This window comes from Copidosoma floridanum, unplaced genomic scaffold (genome assembly GCF_036245765.1).
Source record: "Copidosoma floridanum isolate Cflo_tuat_1 unplaced genomic scaffold, Cflo_Japanese_pri ptg000030l, whole genome shotgun sequence".
NCBI lineage: Eukaryota > Metazoa > Arthropoda > Insecta > Hymenoptera > Encyrtidae > Copidosoma > Copidosoma floridanum.
In genome coordinates, this window is record NW_028321907.1 from 11,018,435 (window position 1) to 11,033,841 (window position 15,407).

Genomic DNA, 15,407 nt, shown 5'->3' on the forward strand with positions numbered 1-15,407 from the left:
GCCTATTGAATATTATAGAGTGAGTGTTAAAAATTAATTTCAAGGATTATCCGAAAAGTGACGTGAAATGGATACTCCGATGATTGCGTGTTGTGCAGGTTTCGTTTTAAGCCGATTGCATAAACTGTCCTTTTAACTGCATCAGTTTGACATCGATTCATTGGTGTTGTACGCAATCCATTTCAAATACGAATTTAGAAAAAAAAATATTAAGCATATAACTTAGCAATCCCGTTGTTCGTATACTGTGATTTACAAAAATAGGTTACTGACTTGCTGAAGCGTAATATATTAGTTTCAAACGTAATAATGCAGCATTGAATAAACAAAAAAATAAAATAAAAAAATATGCGTATCAATGCCAACTCAAAAATACTTTTTTCTATATTTTTAATGTTTATAAATACCGAATAAAAATTAATTACGAATATTATGAGAAGTAAATGTATCTCAAAACACTAAAAAGAAAAAAAAAAAAATTTTATGAACGCAAACAAACGTACATGCTTTGATTTAGTGATGGCCTATTTTTAGTGATTAAAAAAGGTTTACCTCGTGAATGTCGATTCCATGATTGAGCGACCACATAGTTTGAAAGTAGTCTTGCATCCTTTGCTTGAGCTCGTCAGGAATCTGGTGCAACACCAGAAAATCCTTGAGATCTCGCCACTTTGTCTGGTACAGGGATCTTCGCGAGTACATTCTCTGTATAATAGCCGTCACGTTACCGAACACGACTGCGTGCATCAGTGCTGTTAAACAGGAAATAAATTATATTATATTCAAATTATCTCACGAAAAATTTTAATTCATTTTCATTTCAATTAAGTGAGTATTTTCTTTTCTTCCTGTAGATCACTATGACATATCATACTTAATACACAACGCAACGATGAAAGGAAGAAAAAAATTTTATTCACGAAAATTCAAAGATAAACGTTGTTTTGATGTACTCAGTGCCTGGTCGAAAACGTACCTCCAACGAGCATGGTGCAGACGGAGAAAATTTTCTCAAAAGTCGTGTTGGCGGACACGTTGCCGAAGCCAACTGATGTCAAGCTGCTGCAGGTGAAATAAAGCGCCGTGATGTAGCTATCCGCGTGGGTCACGTTGCTGACGTCCGGCAATTTCAGTCTGTCCGACAGCGCGTGGATCCATCCTGCCATAAAAAGAGGGATAAAACTTTATTGATCCAGTGAAAAGTTAATCCTCGAAAATCAAGCTGAAAATTTCATCCAACAAACTCTCAATGTCGATGAAACTTCCGCGTTTTAAAATGATTATATTTTACCTCTATTGAGCAAAAATGTTTTCAATTTCATATGCGTTTGGTGAAAATAAACGTATGCTACTCAATGCGTTTTGCTTTTGGCCTGGAACTTGTTATGGATTTTTGTCTGACTATATCCATGTTTTTCTACTTAACAACTCAATGCATTGCGCTGGAGCTAGAAATTGATTCCGTCTGACTGTACCAGTATTTTACTACTCAAGTAAAAAAAAAAAATTTTGAAGAAAAGTGTCTCAGATTTACAACTAAACATATACAATTAAATGTCTTTTACTGAGGCTTCAAATAGATTGCGTCTGACTAAGTTGAATTTTTTCCACTTAAAACTAAAAAGTATACAACATTCTTTACAAATGACATAGTTATATGTAATTTTAGTTGAATTCTGTAAATAGTTTTGAAGTGATGATTAATTTTACTTTGTTCAATGCTTTTTGACGGAGCTGAAAATTGATTTTGTTTAACTGCACAAAAGTTTTTGTATACAAATTTAAAAAATGACAAACTCCTCTTTACAAAAACGATCACCGTTGTAAATATTTATACATTAAATAAACATACTTTAATCTCCATTTGCGTTACTAAAATAGTTTTTGAGGAAAAATTAGTTTTATCCAATAAAATTCCTACTGCTAAAGCTTGAAATGGATTGGGTCTGATTATATCGATGTTTTTCTACTTAAAATTTTAAAAATGCTTAATGCCCTGTAAAAATTTTATTATTATACTTTTAGAACAATAATTGAAACTTTTACATCATATTCTGAAAAAAAGACTTGGGTTATGATTAATTTTATCGAACTCGACACATTTTGTATAAACGTGCAATTGATTCTTAAATTTTACTTAATGTCTGTTGAGTGAAAGTATTCTACTGACAAAAAGTTAATGGAAAGAGTTTTAGATAAATTGCATTAATCTGAATGCCTTTTGCTGGAGCTTGCAATGTGTTGTGGCTGACTATATTAATGTTTTTCTACTTAAAATTCAGTAGATGCTCAATACTCTACAATTATTTTACTTTATTCCCGTAAAAACAATATTTACATATTTATTTAATACTATTAATACTTGAAAACGTTTTTCACTTTTACATAAGTTTTTGAAAAAAATATCGGTGAAATATTTAATTTTATGTAGTTTAAAGCACTTTATTTGAGCAGGAAATTAATTTCGTTTGGTTATAACGACGTTTTCCTCCTGAAAAATATCTCTTAATGCTCTGTACAAATTTTGTTACAGTAAACTTTTATTATTTTATTTTATTTCTGTTGAAAGAAAGTACTTTTACCTCCAAAAAGTTTGTGGAAAGAGTTTTAGATAAATTTTATTAAAATCAACGCCTTTTGTGTGTTATGTCTGACTTAATGGACATTTTACTACTTAAAATTCAAAAGACGATCAATGCTTCATGATTATCATACGTCATACATAAAAAAAATATTTATAATTTTTTAATGATAAATAATGAAAAATATTCTTACTTCTATATACATTTATAAAGAGAGTTTTTGGGTGATAATTAATTGTATCTTACTCAACGCATTTTGCTGTCATGCTCAATGCATTTTGTCGTTGATAAATAATTATCAATTATTACTAATAGAATTTATAAAAAATGCAGTCGAAGTGATTTAATGTACAATTCATACGCTTAAATATTATATTCCGTAGGTTGGTTCAAATTTTCCGGAAAATTTACCGAATCAGGCAAAAAATATTTATAATACGCCTTCGATGAAAAATACCCTGCAGTATGCCTTGCTCCTTATTTATTACTTCATTCAGAGCGTTAGCATGTACGGCATTAAGTTTTCTAGACACACAATACGATTGGAGGGAGAAAAAATGAGAGATACAGAGAGAAATGGATAGTCAGAAACAAGAAATCATTTTTCACCTGTCAAAGCGAGCTGAAATGATGGAGGGTGAAAGTAAGCTGCTGTTGTTTCGAAGATAAGCTTTCTTGAACTTTTTTAATGAAAAGAGGAAAGTCCCAGCATTTTTAGCTGAGAAGTTATGAATAAGGAAGGTGTATTGCACATGTTTGAATCAACAGTAATTATTGCAGTTTATTGTACTTGGGTTCTTTGATAGTAAGAAATTAAAGACTTTCCACAATTTTGAAAGTCGCTTGAAGCAATGAGAGTTGTTTGAAGTCATTTATAAACAATTCAGCTTTTTGGTTATTACAAAGTCTATCAAAGTTTCTGCAACTCAAAACTACTTCAGAATTATTATCGACACTTTAAAGCACGCAGCTCTAGGGATTAGTACAATTCACTACATTTTGCTGCTGACGTTTAAAATAACCACGAAGCATTTCCACCGGGAAATCGTACGAAATCTTCTGCCATGTGAAGTTTTTAAATCCGATTAACCTTAATTTTTCCCAGTACTTGCGCCGTTTGCTCTTTTCTACTTTTCATTTCCTGATACTCCTCTCCATTTGTTGATTTCTCGAACTGCCCTGCATGGAGTACCAGATCCAGCAAGGATGTTTGGAAAATTCGTTCGCAGCATTTTTCTTTTGTCCGTAGGGGCATTTTCTACTACCTTTTTGAAATTTAAGTGATTCTTGTTTTAGCGTGCACTTAACACAAGATGGCGAGTGAAACAAAGGAATATTCGTAAATACCGAAATAAGAAGGAAAACTACGGTATCACAAAAGCCGATAAGAAGTTCCGCAAGGTCGCCGAGAAGAACGAGGGGACCATGGAAGCTCAGCGTTTCTCGTGTAACCTTCTCTCGTTGGAAAAAACACGCATTCCCAAGGGGATCGTAGCCATTTCTTATAAGCGAGATTTCGCTGCCTCGTGCAGGAGAAAATCTACTTGGAAATTTTTAATTTACGGACGTTTACATTTTGATTTAAGGCAGATATTGCTTCATCTGACGTCATTTCGGGGACAAAAAGTTTCGAAAACAAAGCTTTTCATCCGGAATCGGGGAAATTTTATCAAGGTTTGAGTAGGATTACTCACTGAAAATTTAAATGTACATCTTACAAGCGAGAATAAAAAAAAAAAAAAAAATTGGTTGTCAAATCCGCGTGCTCGAACTTTTAATTGAAAAACTTACAACCCTTACCGTTACGAGCGCAACACGTGCGAAATCGAAAAAATCAAGTCAATTACCTCGCAGCCATCGAGTAACCCCCAAGAATTCCCTGAGCGCCGATCCCCAGCCTTACGCTCCCCTAACCGTATTAACCCCTTGTCTCCCCGTCGCGTCGGACCTCACGTACACCAGCTCCAGAGGTCATTAAAGACGTTAAGCCGCGGGGCACGTGCCCATACAGATAAAACGAGTTTCTTACATCCTTTCGCGCTTTTTTTCTTTTTCCATTCGTCGCATGTGATTTTTGCTCGTGACGTCGTTGTCTTTTCTCTTTGTGTGTACTTGTCGGTCTTGAAAGTGAAAAGAGTACCTACAGAAACCCCCCCGTGGTGAGACTGACTGTTCCTTGAAAGTTTAGCACGAGGGACTACGTATTTCCTTCGCCGGTGTGGGTGTAGGTGTTGATATCAGGGTGGGGGTGTGTTGCTTTTTTCTTTTTAGAAAGATCTTTCGAGTATTGGTTTCGTTCAAGTAAAGTTTACTCATTTAAGTTTGATAAAACCCTCAAGCTTTTTTTTGCTCAAGTAGAAAACTGCATCTGTGCGTTGTTTCAAAAACAACAGGTTTGTCAAAGATATGCACACGTGTACGAAATTATTAATTATACATCGTGCTAATAGCACAAAAAATTAATTTCCTTCCAATAATAAAAAGGCTTTCGAAGATTGATATTTCCCAATAAGATCGTAGAATGTTGGAATTATGATTTATCGAGTAATCGAATACGATGCAGTGGGCTAGAAATACCATTAAAGTCCACGATCTCAATTTTAGCGGTGCTAAGACAAAAAAGATGAAAAAAGTACGGCCAAGGAGAGTATCCATTCGTGCTAATTACCAGAGGCGCAGGGAAGAACTTTTTGCTGAGATTGCTAAAGTTCTTTTTCCTCGCTGATATCGCATCAAGGATATTCGTGTTAAATGATGGTCTCATTTCGTTTCTTTTACCAGTTGGGCTTTGCATGTGAGCAATTTTGCCCCCCCCCCCGGGTAAGCTTAAATTTACCGAGTTTGTACGTCTTTTGGAAAAGTTGTAGGTCAACTCAACGCAAGTAAATTATGAACAATTGGGTAAAATGTAAATTGTGGGTTTCAAAGCACTCCAACACGCACACCTGGTATAAAATAGGGTAAGAAAAAAAAAAATCTAAACTCACCGAGATTCCACTCCTTGTCGCCGTCCCTCTGATGCTTTGCCATTTCTTTAGCTGCGATGACATACCAGACGCAGGCGAGCCAGTGGGCCACCAAAGTAAACGATAGCATCAGCATCGTCAGTATGATGGCACTGTATTGCGAGTATCTGTCCATCTTTTGCAGTAGTCTGGCGAGTCTTAGCAGCCTCGTCAGCTTGACCAAGTGGATGTGACTTGCGCTCGACTCCTACGAGGTGTAACAGTATGTGAATATTATTATTATTGTTATTATTATTTTTTTTAGTGTCAATATGTTTTTAGATTTAACTTTGCTAGTATGAAAGACAAAGTTAAAGATTCATAGGGTAGTTGTTGTTGTATTAACGACACCCTTGGGGCAAAGAGACAAACTTTTAAAGTGTCCAACGAGAGTAATTTGTTTGCTTGATTTTATAAAGTTACTATCGCATGTTTGGATCGACAACCCTAAATCATTATAATCCCATGGTACAAATAAAAGTAAAAATGGAAGCGGATGCACAAATTTACATTATTGATTGCCTTTTTTAATTTGATATAATTTGCTATTATTTTGTTCCTTAGGTAATTTAAAATTGAAAAAATAAGTAAAAAAAAAAAAAAAAAAAAGTCAATCACAATTCTATCCTTGGTCTTTAAAAAACAGAATTGTATTTTCACTGTACAGCAAACAGATCATGGATGAAGATAAAAAATTTTCGGCTCTATTGTAGTCAGAGATACAATGAGGACGGAAATCCGAGGATAGTTTAGTCTCTCCGCTCTCTCCCGCAAGACACTTATTGTATATACTTTATCGATTCCAAAGTAACATTACCACGAATCTTGAAACGGTATGGGAGCTCGTGTCGCGTGACTTGATACTCGGGTATTGTTTGGCCAGGCTGACGTCTTCAACTGATTTTCTTACCAATAGTTTGTAGAATCGTTTATGACAGGTATATTTGTACGGTTGAATGAGAGCTAATTTGCGTCGTAATGAGTATTGCGTGAGCTTGATGGTATACCTGGTAACTTTGTATAATCATGGAATCTTCGGTTCAAGCTAATGGTGGCAAATATTGCTTTCAATCGTCAATTGATGAATTGTATGATTAAAAACGTCACTCGTAATAAACTTTACGTCGATATTTCACAAAACCTGTCGAGCATCTTGTGCCAATAACTATACAACAATGGAAAATAATGGCGTCCACATCCAGTGACAATCCATCCATATTGCTTATATAAATTTCCTTTCGCGATATCGAGAGAACGGTAAAGTTATACAAGGGCATCGAAGCAGCGGATGCAACGAGACGTAAAAGGATTCCTCTATTCGTGATGGCGAGGGAGCAATTTTCCACGGCAAACGAACTCCATTCAGAGTTATATGCTTCAGACGAGAGGAATTTGACGGCACAACGGTGCTTCTCTGCCTCTTTTTTAATGCGTGGCTATTGATTTGCAACTGGGGAGCGCCTGATTTTAAAGCAGATCCTTGTGATACGAGATGAAAAATTTGTGACGTTGGATGACATCGTTAGAGTGTCGTATATTGTATCTTTTTTTGCTATGATGTTGTTTATTTTGCCAAGTATGTACAACGCACTAGAAAGTAACTCATTCGTTACGATCGAGAATTTATGGATTCGAAAAGGGCCGATTATGAGTACTAAAAATCAATGTGTCTACGAATAAAATAAAAAATTTCACCGAAAGAAATTACCTGAAACGTGATTAGAGCAAATTTGAAATTAAGGATTAGTTCTTACTGTATTAGACAATGAGAGCCTGAAATGACAAGAGAGTTTTCATGGCCGGTTACACCAAAAATTGTTTAAGAGGCCTGCTTTTTTACCAGATTGTTTACTAAAACATCATATCTTATTTAAGATCTATAATCTCAACGCACATATGGCGCTGCTGTGTACCTTCGTAAAAATATTTGCTCAAGTTGGATACTGATAACATTTTTGTTGAAAATTCAATGCTCTCAGGTCAGTGTATGATAAGAGTACGACACCAACATACGGTACAGGTACGATTTTATAAAGAGGATGATAGCCATTTCCTCGATTGACTCCGTCGAAATTTGAGCTCGACTCAAAAAGAGAGAGAGAGAGAGAGAGAAAAGAAGTATAAACGTAAAAACTACTCACATCACCGCTGTACAAGTCACTCGCGTACAACAGATCAAAGGGCAAAGCTGCAACGAGGTCGATGGCGAACCAGCTTTTGATGTAATTCACGGCTATGCTTTTGCTGTTGCTCACCACCTCGCCCTTAACGCTAACGTACGTTGTCCTGAAGTTGAGCACGATGTCTGAAAATTTTTAAGCAGCGAGTGAAAATGTTATCCATACACCTACTCTTTTTATTACATTTTCTAAAAATTACAAGTTAAGCTTTGAAAATATACTTTGGGGTAACGAGCTTATCCCCCTTGTTTACTTTTCGACATTTGTTGAAAAATGCAAACGATCTCGATAATCGAAAGGCGTAAGTATTAGTCCTTTAAAAATGCAGATTCACATCCAAGTCCTTTGGTACTAGAATATAACGCTAGCTTCTTTGCGCACCCACGAATACGTGCATACGCAAAACAAGAGGAGTACCGTGTTTGATTATTGCTACGCGTTTGGTTCGTAGATGCGCCGTACAAAGCGTTAGTTGATTATTGGATGCACCACTTGAATGCTGTATCGTTTGTCAGGTAATTTAATTATCGGCAGGATGCTGGTTAGATGAGGTGTTTGCCACTCGGTTGCATTTTTGAAGAAATTTGCAACATAATTGCGTGATGGTTGTACTCACGTTGGGTAAAAAAGACTATTTTAATTATGGATATTCGATACAGGAAAAAATTGGATTTCAATACAATTTCATGAAGCTATTGTGATGTATAACATAATAAGCATCTCCATAAAGTCAATTTTTTTCAAAAATTATTATTTTGTTATCATACTTTGACGCAACAACCCTATTATCAATGCAAACATAGTTGTTTAGCAAATGTTTTGACTTAGAATTTTCAGTCTTGAAAAAAAAAAAAAAATAAAAAAAAAAATAATGATAATAATAATACAACTTTTTCTTGTGATTAAAATTTTTAATTTGTAAGAAATTGAGCGGAAAGCTGTTTTTGTTTACCGCACTAACTTGAAATAAAAAGAGTCCCCTCCCGTGGAGAGGTTCCAATATATTGTAATCCCCTTGAATCTCATAAATAGCCGGAAGAGGGTGATAAAAGAGGAGGAGGGTTTAAAAGAAAAATTCACGATACGCCGCTGTTACGTATACCATGCAACGTAAACTCGGTGGCTCGTATTAACCATATTATAAAGCATCGATTTCCATGTATATCATGCATGGTATAAAAAAAGGGGACGAGCGCTGTGTATTACACAACTGCGACGGCGCTTAAAGGAGAGGGAGAGGGATGGAAAAGAAAGAAAAAAAATACTTGCACCCGGGGAAAAAAATACCGAGTAAGTGGTCACAGGGAGAGTAAAGGAGTACCTTTGCCTTTCCTTTTTCTCTTTAGACTTGTCGTCTCGTGAGGACCATTCGGACGAAGCATGGACGAGGGGGGATAAAAGGGCAGAGGAAGAGGTTGCTCTGTTTCGTTCGTCGTTGGGGCGCCATTGATCCGAGAAATACTCGTATTTCTTCCCCACGGATTCCCCTTTGGATTCGGCCCCTAGTTTCTCTATGGCGTCCCTAGATATACGAGCACAAAAATATGTGCTTTTATTGATTTTACTTCCTGGTTTTTTCTTTTCTTTTTGGTATTTAATTTCCCTGTGTTTGGCTTGAACAAATTTTTTTTTTTCACTTGGTGACCGAGTTATCGGATTTCTTTTCTTTTTTTGTTCCCTAATCGTTTACATGCATGTTTTACGTGGCATATTTTATTAACTTGTTACAAAAGCACGAGGTCGGCCGAGCTTGAATTTTTTTTTGTGGTGGTTATAGCATCAAAAACGAAAAACAGATAAATCAAATAATATATAGAGATGAAATTTACATTTTCCACACTGAGTATTAAAAGTTTGTCAGCTTCACGTCCATACACAGAATCCACGAACTCTCGAATTTGAGCACAGTGTGCGAAGTTCTTGAGATAAGCATAGCGTGAGAAAAGTGATTACTTTGCATACAGGTTCGTACAAAATTTTTTAAAACTTTACTAAACTAAGTGTTAACAAAAAAATTACCTGCTTTGTACACTTGTTGCATATTTAATCAAAAATATGCTTTAAAAATTCTTATTTATTTACTTGAATCCCCATGTACTATTACTCTGTACATAATGCAGTGATGTCGGCAAGAGTTTTCTTTGCCTCCAATGTACCTCCGGTATGTTTTGGAGTCCAGATTTTCACGAAGCATTACCTGCGTGCTTGGCTATCCTGTCGTGCAAGAGAAATCGACCTCTTGAATTCCGCTCGCTTGTTCCACCCCTCGAATACTTACTTCATGCAAAGAATCTTTTCGAAAATGCGTTGTAGATATGGGGAAAGGGGTGGTCGAGTGTTTGCGACTCGCTCATGTTTTCTTTGTGGTTTGGGGCATGCAAATTCCTGCGGCTTGTCGAGAGATTTTTTCAGAGATTGTGCTTGCATGGGGTATTTCTTTTAAAAGTAAATGACCGAGCAAACGTAACTTTATTTTTCTTAACATGTCTAGTACAGCAATTAAAACTAGTAATTTTTTTCCCTTCATGAATTAAAATCGCAAGCTTTTTCAGTTGCGGGTCTCGTAAGCTTGAAACACTTCAACAGTAGCCTCGGGCGCAGTCGAGAAAACGACAAGAGAGATACCAGTTACTAAAACACTTCCTCACACATATACACACATACACACACACACGAGGACATGAGCTTATCAAGGACTTACGTCCAGCCGAAAGTGCAAACGTTTGTCTTTGGTGTATAGCCCTTGACTCGAGCTAACTAATTTTCTATTCACGTGTATGAGCGATTGCGCAAAAGACGCTACCTAGAAATCTGTAGATGGTACGATCAGTTTGCTTTACTTTCAGAATAAAATTGCATGGATTTTTTCGGACTAAAATAAACAGAAAATGAGAAAATGTACCTAGCGATTGTCACGAATACAGTATAGTTTTAACATGTTGCAACGAGTGAAATGGATTGGGAATGTAACCCATTACCACTGGGTTAAATAGTTTATTCTTTTATTACCCGACCCACAAAGCGAAATCAATAAATTTTTCGGTTACAAAGGTGGGGTTGAGAAAAAAAGAATTTTTCAGAACATTTTCTTAAAAAAATAAGCAAAATAACCTTAAAAACCGAACAAAGTGTTATTTTCTCTATGTTTAGGAATGTTCTCATATTTCAGGAGGCACGTGGAAGATACTAATCTTCATTTCAAAAATGTGACTGCCAATTTTTGGGGACGCCTTATTAAGAAGTTTTTTTGAAGAATCGCCAATATATACCAGACGGTGTGGAAAAGAAGACGTAAATAGGAGTGAGATGAAAAAAAAGGGGATCTCGATGTGCTTCCGATGTCTCGATTGCTCCTGATTGCCGAGAGGTGCTTTAAATTAAATTGGCAAAGCCAGTAGAAATCGATGCAACTTGAGTTTTTTTTTAGTTTACGCTCTCGGGATCCAGAGTTTTATTTTTATATTCACTCAAAATAGGTCATGAATAAAAAGGGATTTATATATTTATTTGATATAGAAGACTCGTGAGGGATAGGTATGTCTATGGGGTTACCCATTGTTTAGTGACTATTAAAAAAAATAAATTATTTGAAATTTAACGTAGATATTTTCGTTTCCTCGTTCATTTATTACGTATGGATGTATAAAATACAGCAAGTCTACTTGGACCTGGAGTACCTACATTATAACTTGCTAGGAGTTGGAGAATAACAGCTATACAAAATCAAAGGGAAAGCCAGTAGAGCTTGCTCATAGGTATATACACGCAAAGTGTACTCTGGAAGAGCGAGCCAGTCCTCGGAGGGATTGGCCTCAGACAAACGCACTTCGCCGTCGTTATCGTATTGTAAATATATGCTCAGTATCTGTGCGATGGTGATTTTTCTTCTTACGGAGGATGGTAAAGTATATTGGCCACCTTGTATTTGATGAAAAGGTCGTGCGTGGCATATGAAGGAGCATAGTAAATTTTTTCCTTTTCTTTCATGGCTTATGTATCTACTTTGCATATAGGTGCTGGGAAATATTTTCCTTACAGGGACAACAACTGGGAATTTTGTTTTCTTATCAATGCAAATCTTTCAAATTTTGGAAAAACAATAGATTACAAAAATGTGTCCATCCATCGTATTTCACAATATCTAATATATGTGCCAAGATAAATCATTGCTTAATTTTAGGAAAAAAGGAAACAAAAAAAAAAAAGAAAAACAACAAACCTGCGATAAAAATGACTTCGACAACGTAGTCGCTGACCATGGACGGGCGCTCGTTGTTGACAAAGCTGGCGTTGTAAGGCACGATCACAGCCACGTAGAGGGTTGCGATCAGTAGCAGCCAGTCCCAGCAGGTCTTAAATATTCCGTAGTGGCTCAATATAAACTGGGATTTTTTTATTGCCGTCGTCTTGTACTCGGGCAGTGGCGTCGTCTGTGAGTGACTCAGCAGCGTCTGCAACAGGTGTCATTGACATGTTTTTTTTTTTTTTTTTTTTTTTTTTTTTTTACGAAATTAGATTTTTCCTTCTCCACGGCTACTGTACAGTTTTTAAGAAAAATGATACTTCACATGGGGGCTCGAGAATAATGATGGCGAAGGGTTGTAATACAGTCCAATATCAACTCTATTAGTTTAAGATTTTCCATGTTGTTCCAAGAAAATCATTTATCACTGTCATGAAGAAAAATGTTTGAAATTTTTGAAAAATGACAAGGGGCGTAATCAATAACTATTGTATTTTCAGGTGTTCCTTACTTTCATTGCGATAATATCTCCATTTTGAAGTAATCAAAGTGATAATTCTAATTCCACCACAATATTTTATTACCAATGCGAAAACACGAAAAAACATCGACACCCAAATCAATAGGATCTCGATCCATTGCATCTGTGAACAAAATCGAGAAAAACACCGCTGACTTGATGTCAATTAGCATAACACTCGTATCCAACTCTATGTAAACTATCAAGCTTGATCGACACATCGGCAATCGACTTTCCACTGCATACAGATCAGCCTTACACTTGTCACTGATCGAACGAAGGAGCGGATAAATACCCGACGCAGCTCGTACCTCCAAAAATACCGGGAGGTGATGAAACATAAATATTGCTACGCATAAGCTCTTGGATGCGTTTCCAGGATCGAGTAGTAATTTTATCGAACTTCTTACCTTGGACACGTTTTCGAGAGTACCAAGTCTAGCGGTCTTTCTGTTCCTAAAAACGAGGGGCTAACGTTGAAGGCTCGATGATTGCCTCAAAGTCGTTAAAAGGACTTCGACCGACTGACTAAAATCATTCTGAACTCCAGGAAGTGATTCAACGACTCTCGATGATTTTTGCTATTTCTCCAATCAACAAAATTGTTACGATGACTCGAAAGATCGATAACCGTCCAACATTCGATGCGTTTGAAAGACTACTCCTGCAGTTGATTTGCAAAGGACTTCCGGGAGTTGACAGAAAAATCCTTGAATGTGGGGATACATGCACCTCAATACTTATTGGGCACGAAATTCCTAGTGAAAATCTTCTCCAAGTCCGCTGAAATCGAACCGCAGAGTGCAGCTTTCGTCGATCAGAGGGAAGCCAAGCACCACCCGAGCACACCAGCCAGAGGACGAAGCCAGCAAAAACACGGGGGGGGGGGGGCAAGGCAAAGGAGTGTGTTGAACTCGCAATCGCGTTAAGGCAGTTTCGTGCCCGAGCCGTTCTCAAGTGAATTAACCGAGTTTGCGAGAGGACTCGAAGCTTGCGAGCTCCTCTACGTGCATGTGGTGACAACTCGATCAGGCGAGGGCGACCATCCTCTTACCACCACGGGAATTTCGCTCGGACGAGCAACATTTTTTGGATGAGGGTTAAAGTAGATTTTGATTTTTGAGCTTCGTTAGAGTGAAATTATCATTTTAACGACGTTGTCAATTTCGGTGGTAGGACGGGCGATTTGCCAAGTGATATTTCAGGGTGGATTATACACCCAGAGGGCGCAGGCGTAATGGCTTTCGGCGCGAGGGAGCTCGTGTAAGATTAACTCCCAGAGCTCATGAGCTCGTGTGGCTTAATTGCGGCTGAGCTTCTTTATCGAGCGCTCGTTGGGGGTAGAAGCCGTTGCGATGATTATGTTTCGCGTGAAATTTGAGAAACATCGTTTTCACTCATACTATTATACAATATCTACTGTTGCGTGCATATGTTTACAATTAATCTACACCAAGATGATTCAAGTGCTTTCAATGATACGTGAATTTATGGATCAAATCATGGCAAGTTGTTTTTTTAAAGATAAATTGTAGTGGAGCAAGTAGAACAAGTCGAGTTTGGCCAGACGCGGGAACTGCGTTTCCCTGTTGCCATTATCTTGTTTTTTGAAGTCGTCATGTTTACTGTATACATGAATTAAAAGTAAGGACTTGAAATCTCAACTGTACTCTCTCCAAATAGTGTTTTTTTTTTACATATACCTTAAGGCCATTTCAAGGGACATTATAGATTAAACCCCCATACCGATCCAATGTGCTTATTCGGTACATTATAATCATAACTTTCCGCCGTCATTGGCGTATGTTGGCCGTCAAAAGTAAAATTATGAAACAAAGGTGCGCTACAAACTTATGGAAGCAAGATAGTCTTAAGAGCGCACCCGCGAGAGACTCACTGCATACTTACGTTGTTCAATTTGATTTTGTGCTTATTGTCCTGCTTGTAGTGGCCCGATAATTGATAGAGCACGGCTCGGCTCCTTCTTCTCCCGTAGTTCGCCGGTGGTGCTTCGGGGTCTAGGTTGCCGTTCGCATCTGCGAAGGTAAAACACATTATGCTCGCACGTGACACGCACGTTTTGCATCAGTCGAGGTGAATTTATCAAACAGGCGATAAAAAAAGTGATGCAGAGCTACTAGAGCTACTCGTGTTGGGTACGTGTTTTACTTACGTAACTTCGTCGATGGCGAATAAAAATTCGTTATTGTAGGGTGTATGGGCTCGTGCACGATTGGTCGTATATACTACTTTGAAAAGCGTTACGTAATCGAATAATGGTTTTTGAATTGCCGTGATGCAGCGAAAGTTGATTGTATGGCTATGATATAGATACGTGTTTTTATTTTTTTTATTTTGTAAAGATACAGCGTTACGTAAAAAATGGCGATTGCTGTTACGCAATAAAAAAATGTTAATCAATGAGCGAAAGCAATCAACGTCTTGTGGCTTGATACAATAGAGTGGTAAAAGGATCTATGAGCTTGTAATGTGATCAAATTATATTTGCTTGTTATATATTGCTTAACGATATAATATCTTTCGTTTCTCAAGCAAGGATTCCAGTGCCACGTGCGAAAAATGCAATATCTACTTCTAATTGAAAATGAATTGAAGTTCAAGTCATTGGGAAAGCGTTGTGTTGTGAAACTGCATTAGTGTTGATGAAGGAAGGATTGTCTGAGGCTCGTGTTGCAAAGAGGTGCTTTTTCAAAATGAACATCTATCTGTGTAGTGGTACATGAGAAAAGGTGAACAACTTAGTAAGTATGAAGATAGTAAATCGTGTATCCTGCGTATACACATGTTGTAAGCTTTTATATTGGGTTTCAGATCGTGTTTACGCAACGGGCTCGAGACAGCCATTCGACACTAACT

The 15,407-nt window shown here is 37.1% G+C and overlaps 1 protein-coding gene across 1 annotated transcript in view; it reads right to left on the minus strand.

Moving 5' to 3' along the window:
- Positions 1–15,407, minus strand: part of Elk (Eag-like K[+] channel) — a 90,009-nt gene that overhangs the window by 4,697 nt on the left and 69,905 nt on the right. The window contains exons 5-10 of the mRNA XM_023392073.2: positions 14,439–14,566; positions 11,987–12,218; positions 7,729–7,892; positions 5,570–5,795; positions 977–1,159; positions 553–752 (exon numbers count right to left, since the gene is read on the minus strand). Coding sequence (XP_023247841.2) covers positions 553–752; positions 977–1,159; positions 5,570–5,795; positions 7,729–7,892; positions 11,987–12,218; positions 14,439–14,566 — 1,133 coding nt within the window. The remainder of the gene's footprint in view (positions 1–552; positions 753–976; positions 1,160–5,569; positions 5,796–7,728; positions 7,893–11,986; positions 12,219–14,438; positions 14,567–15,407) is intronic.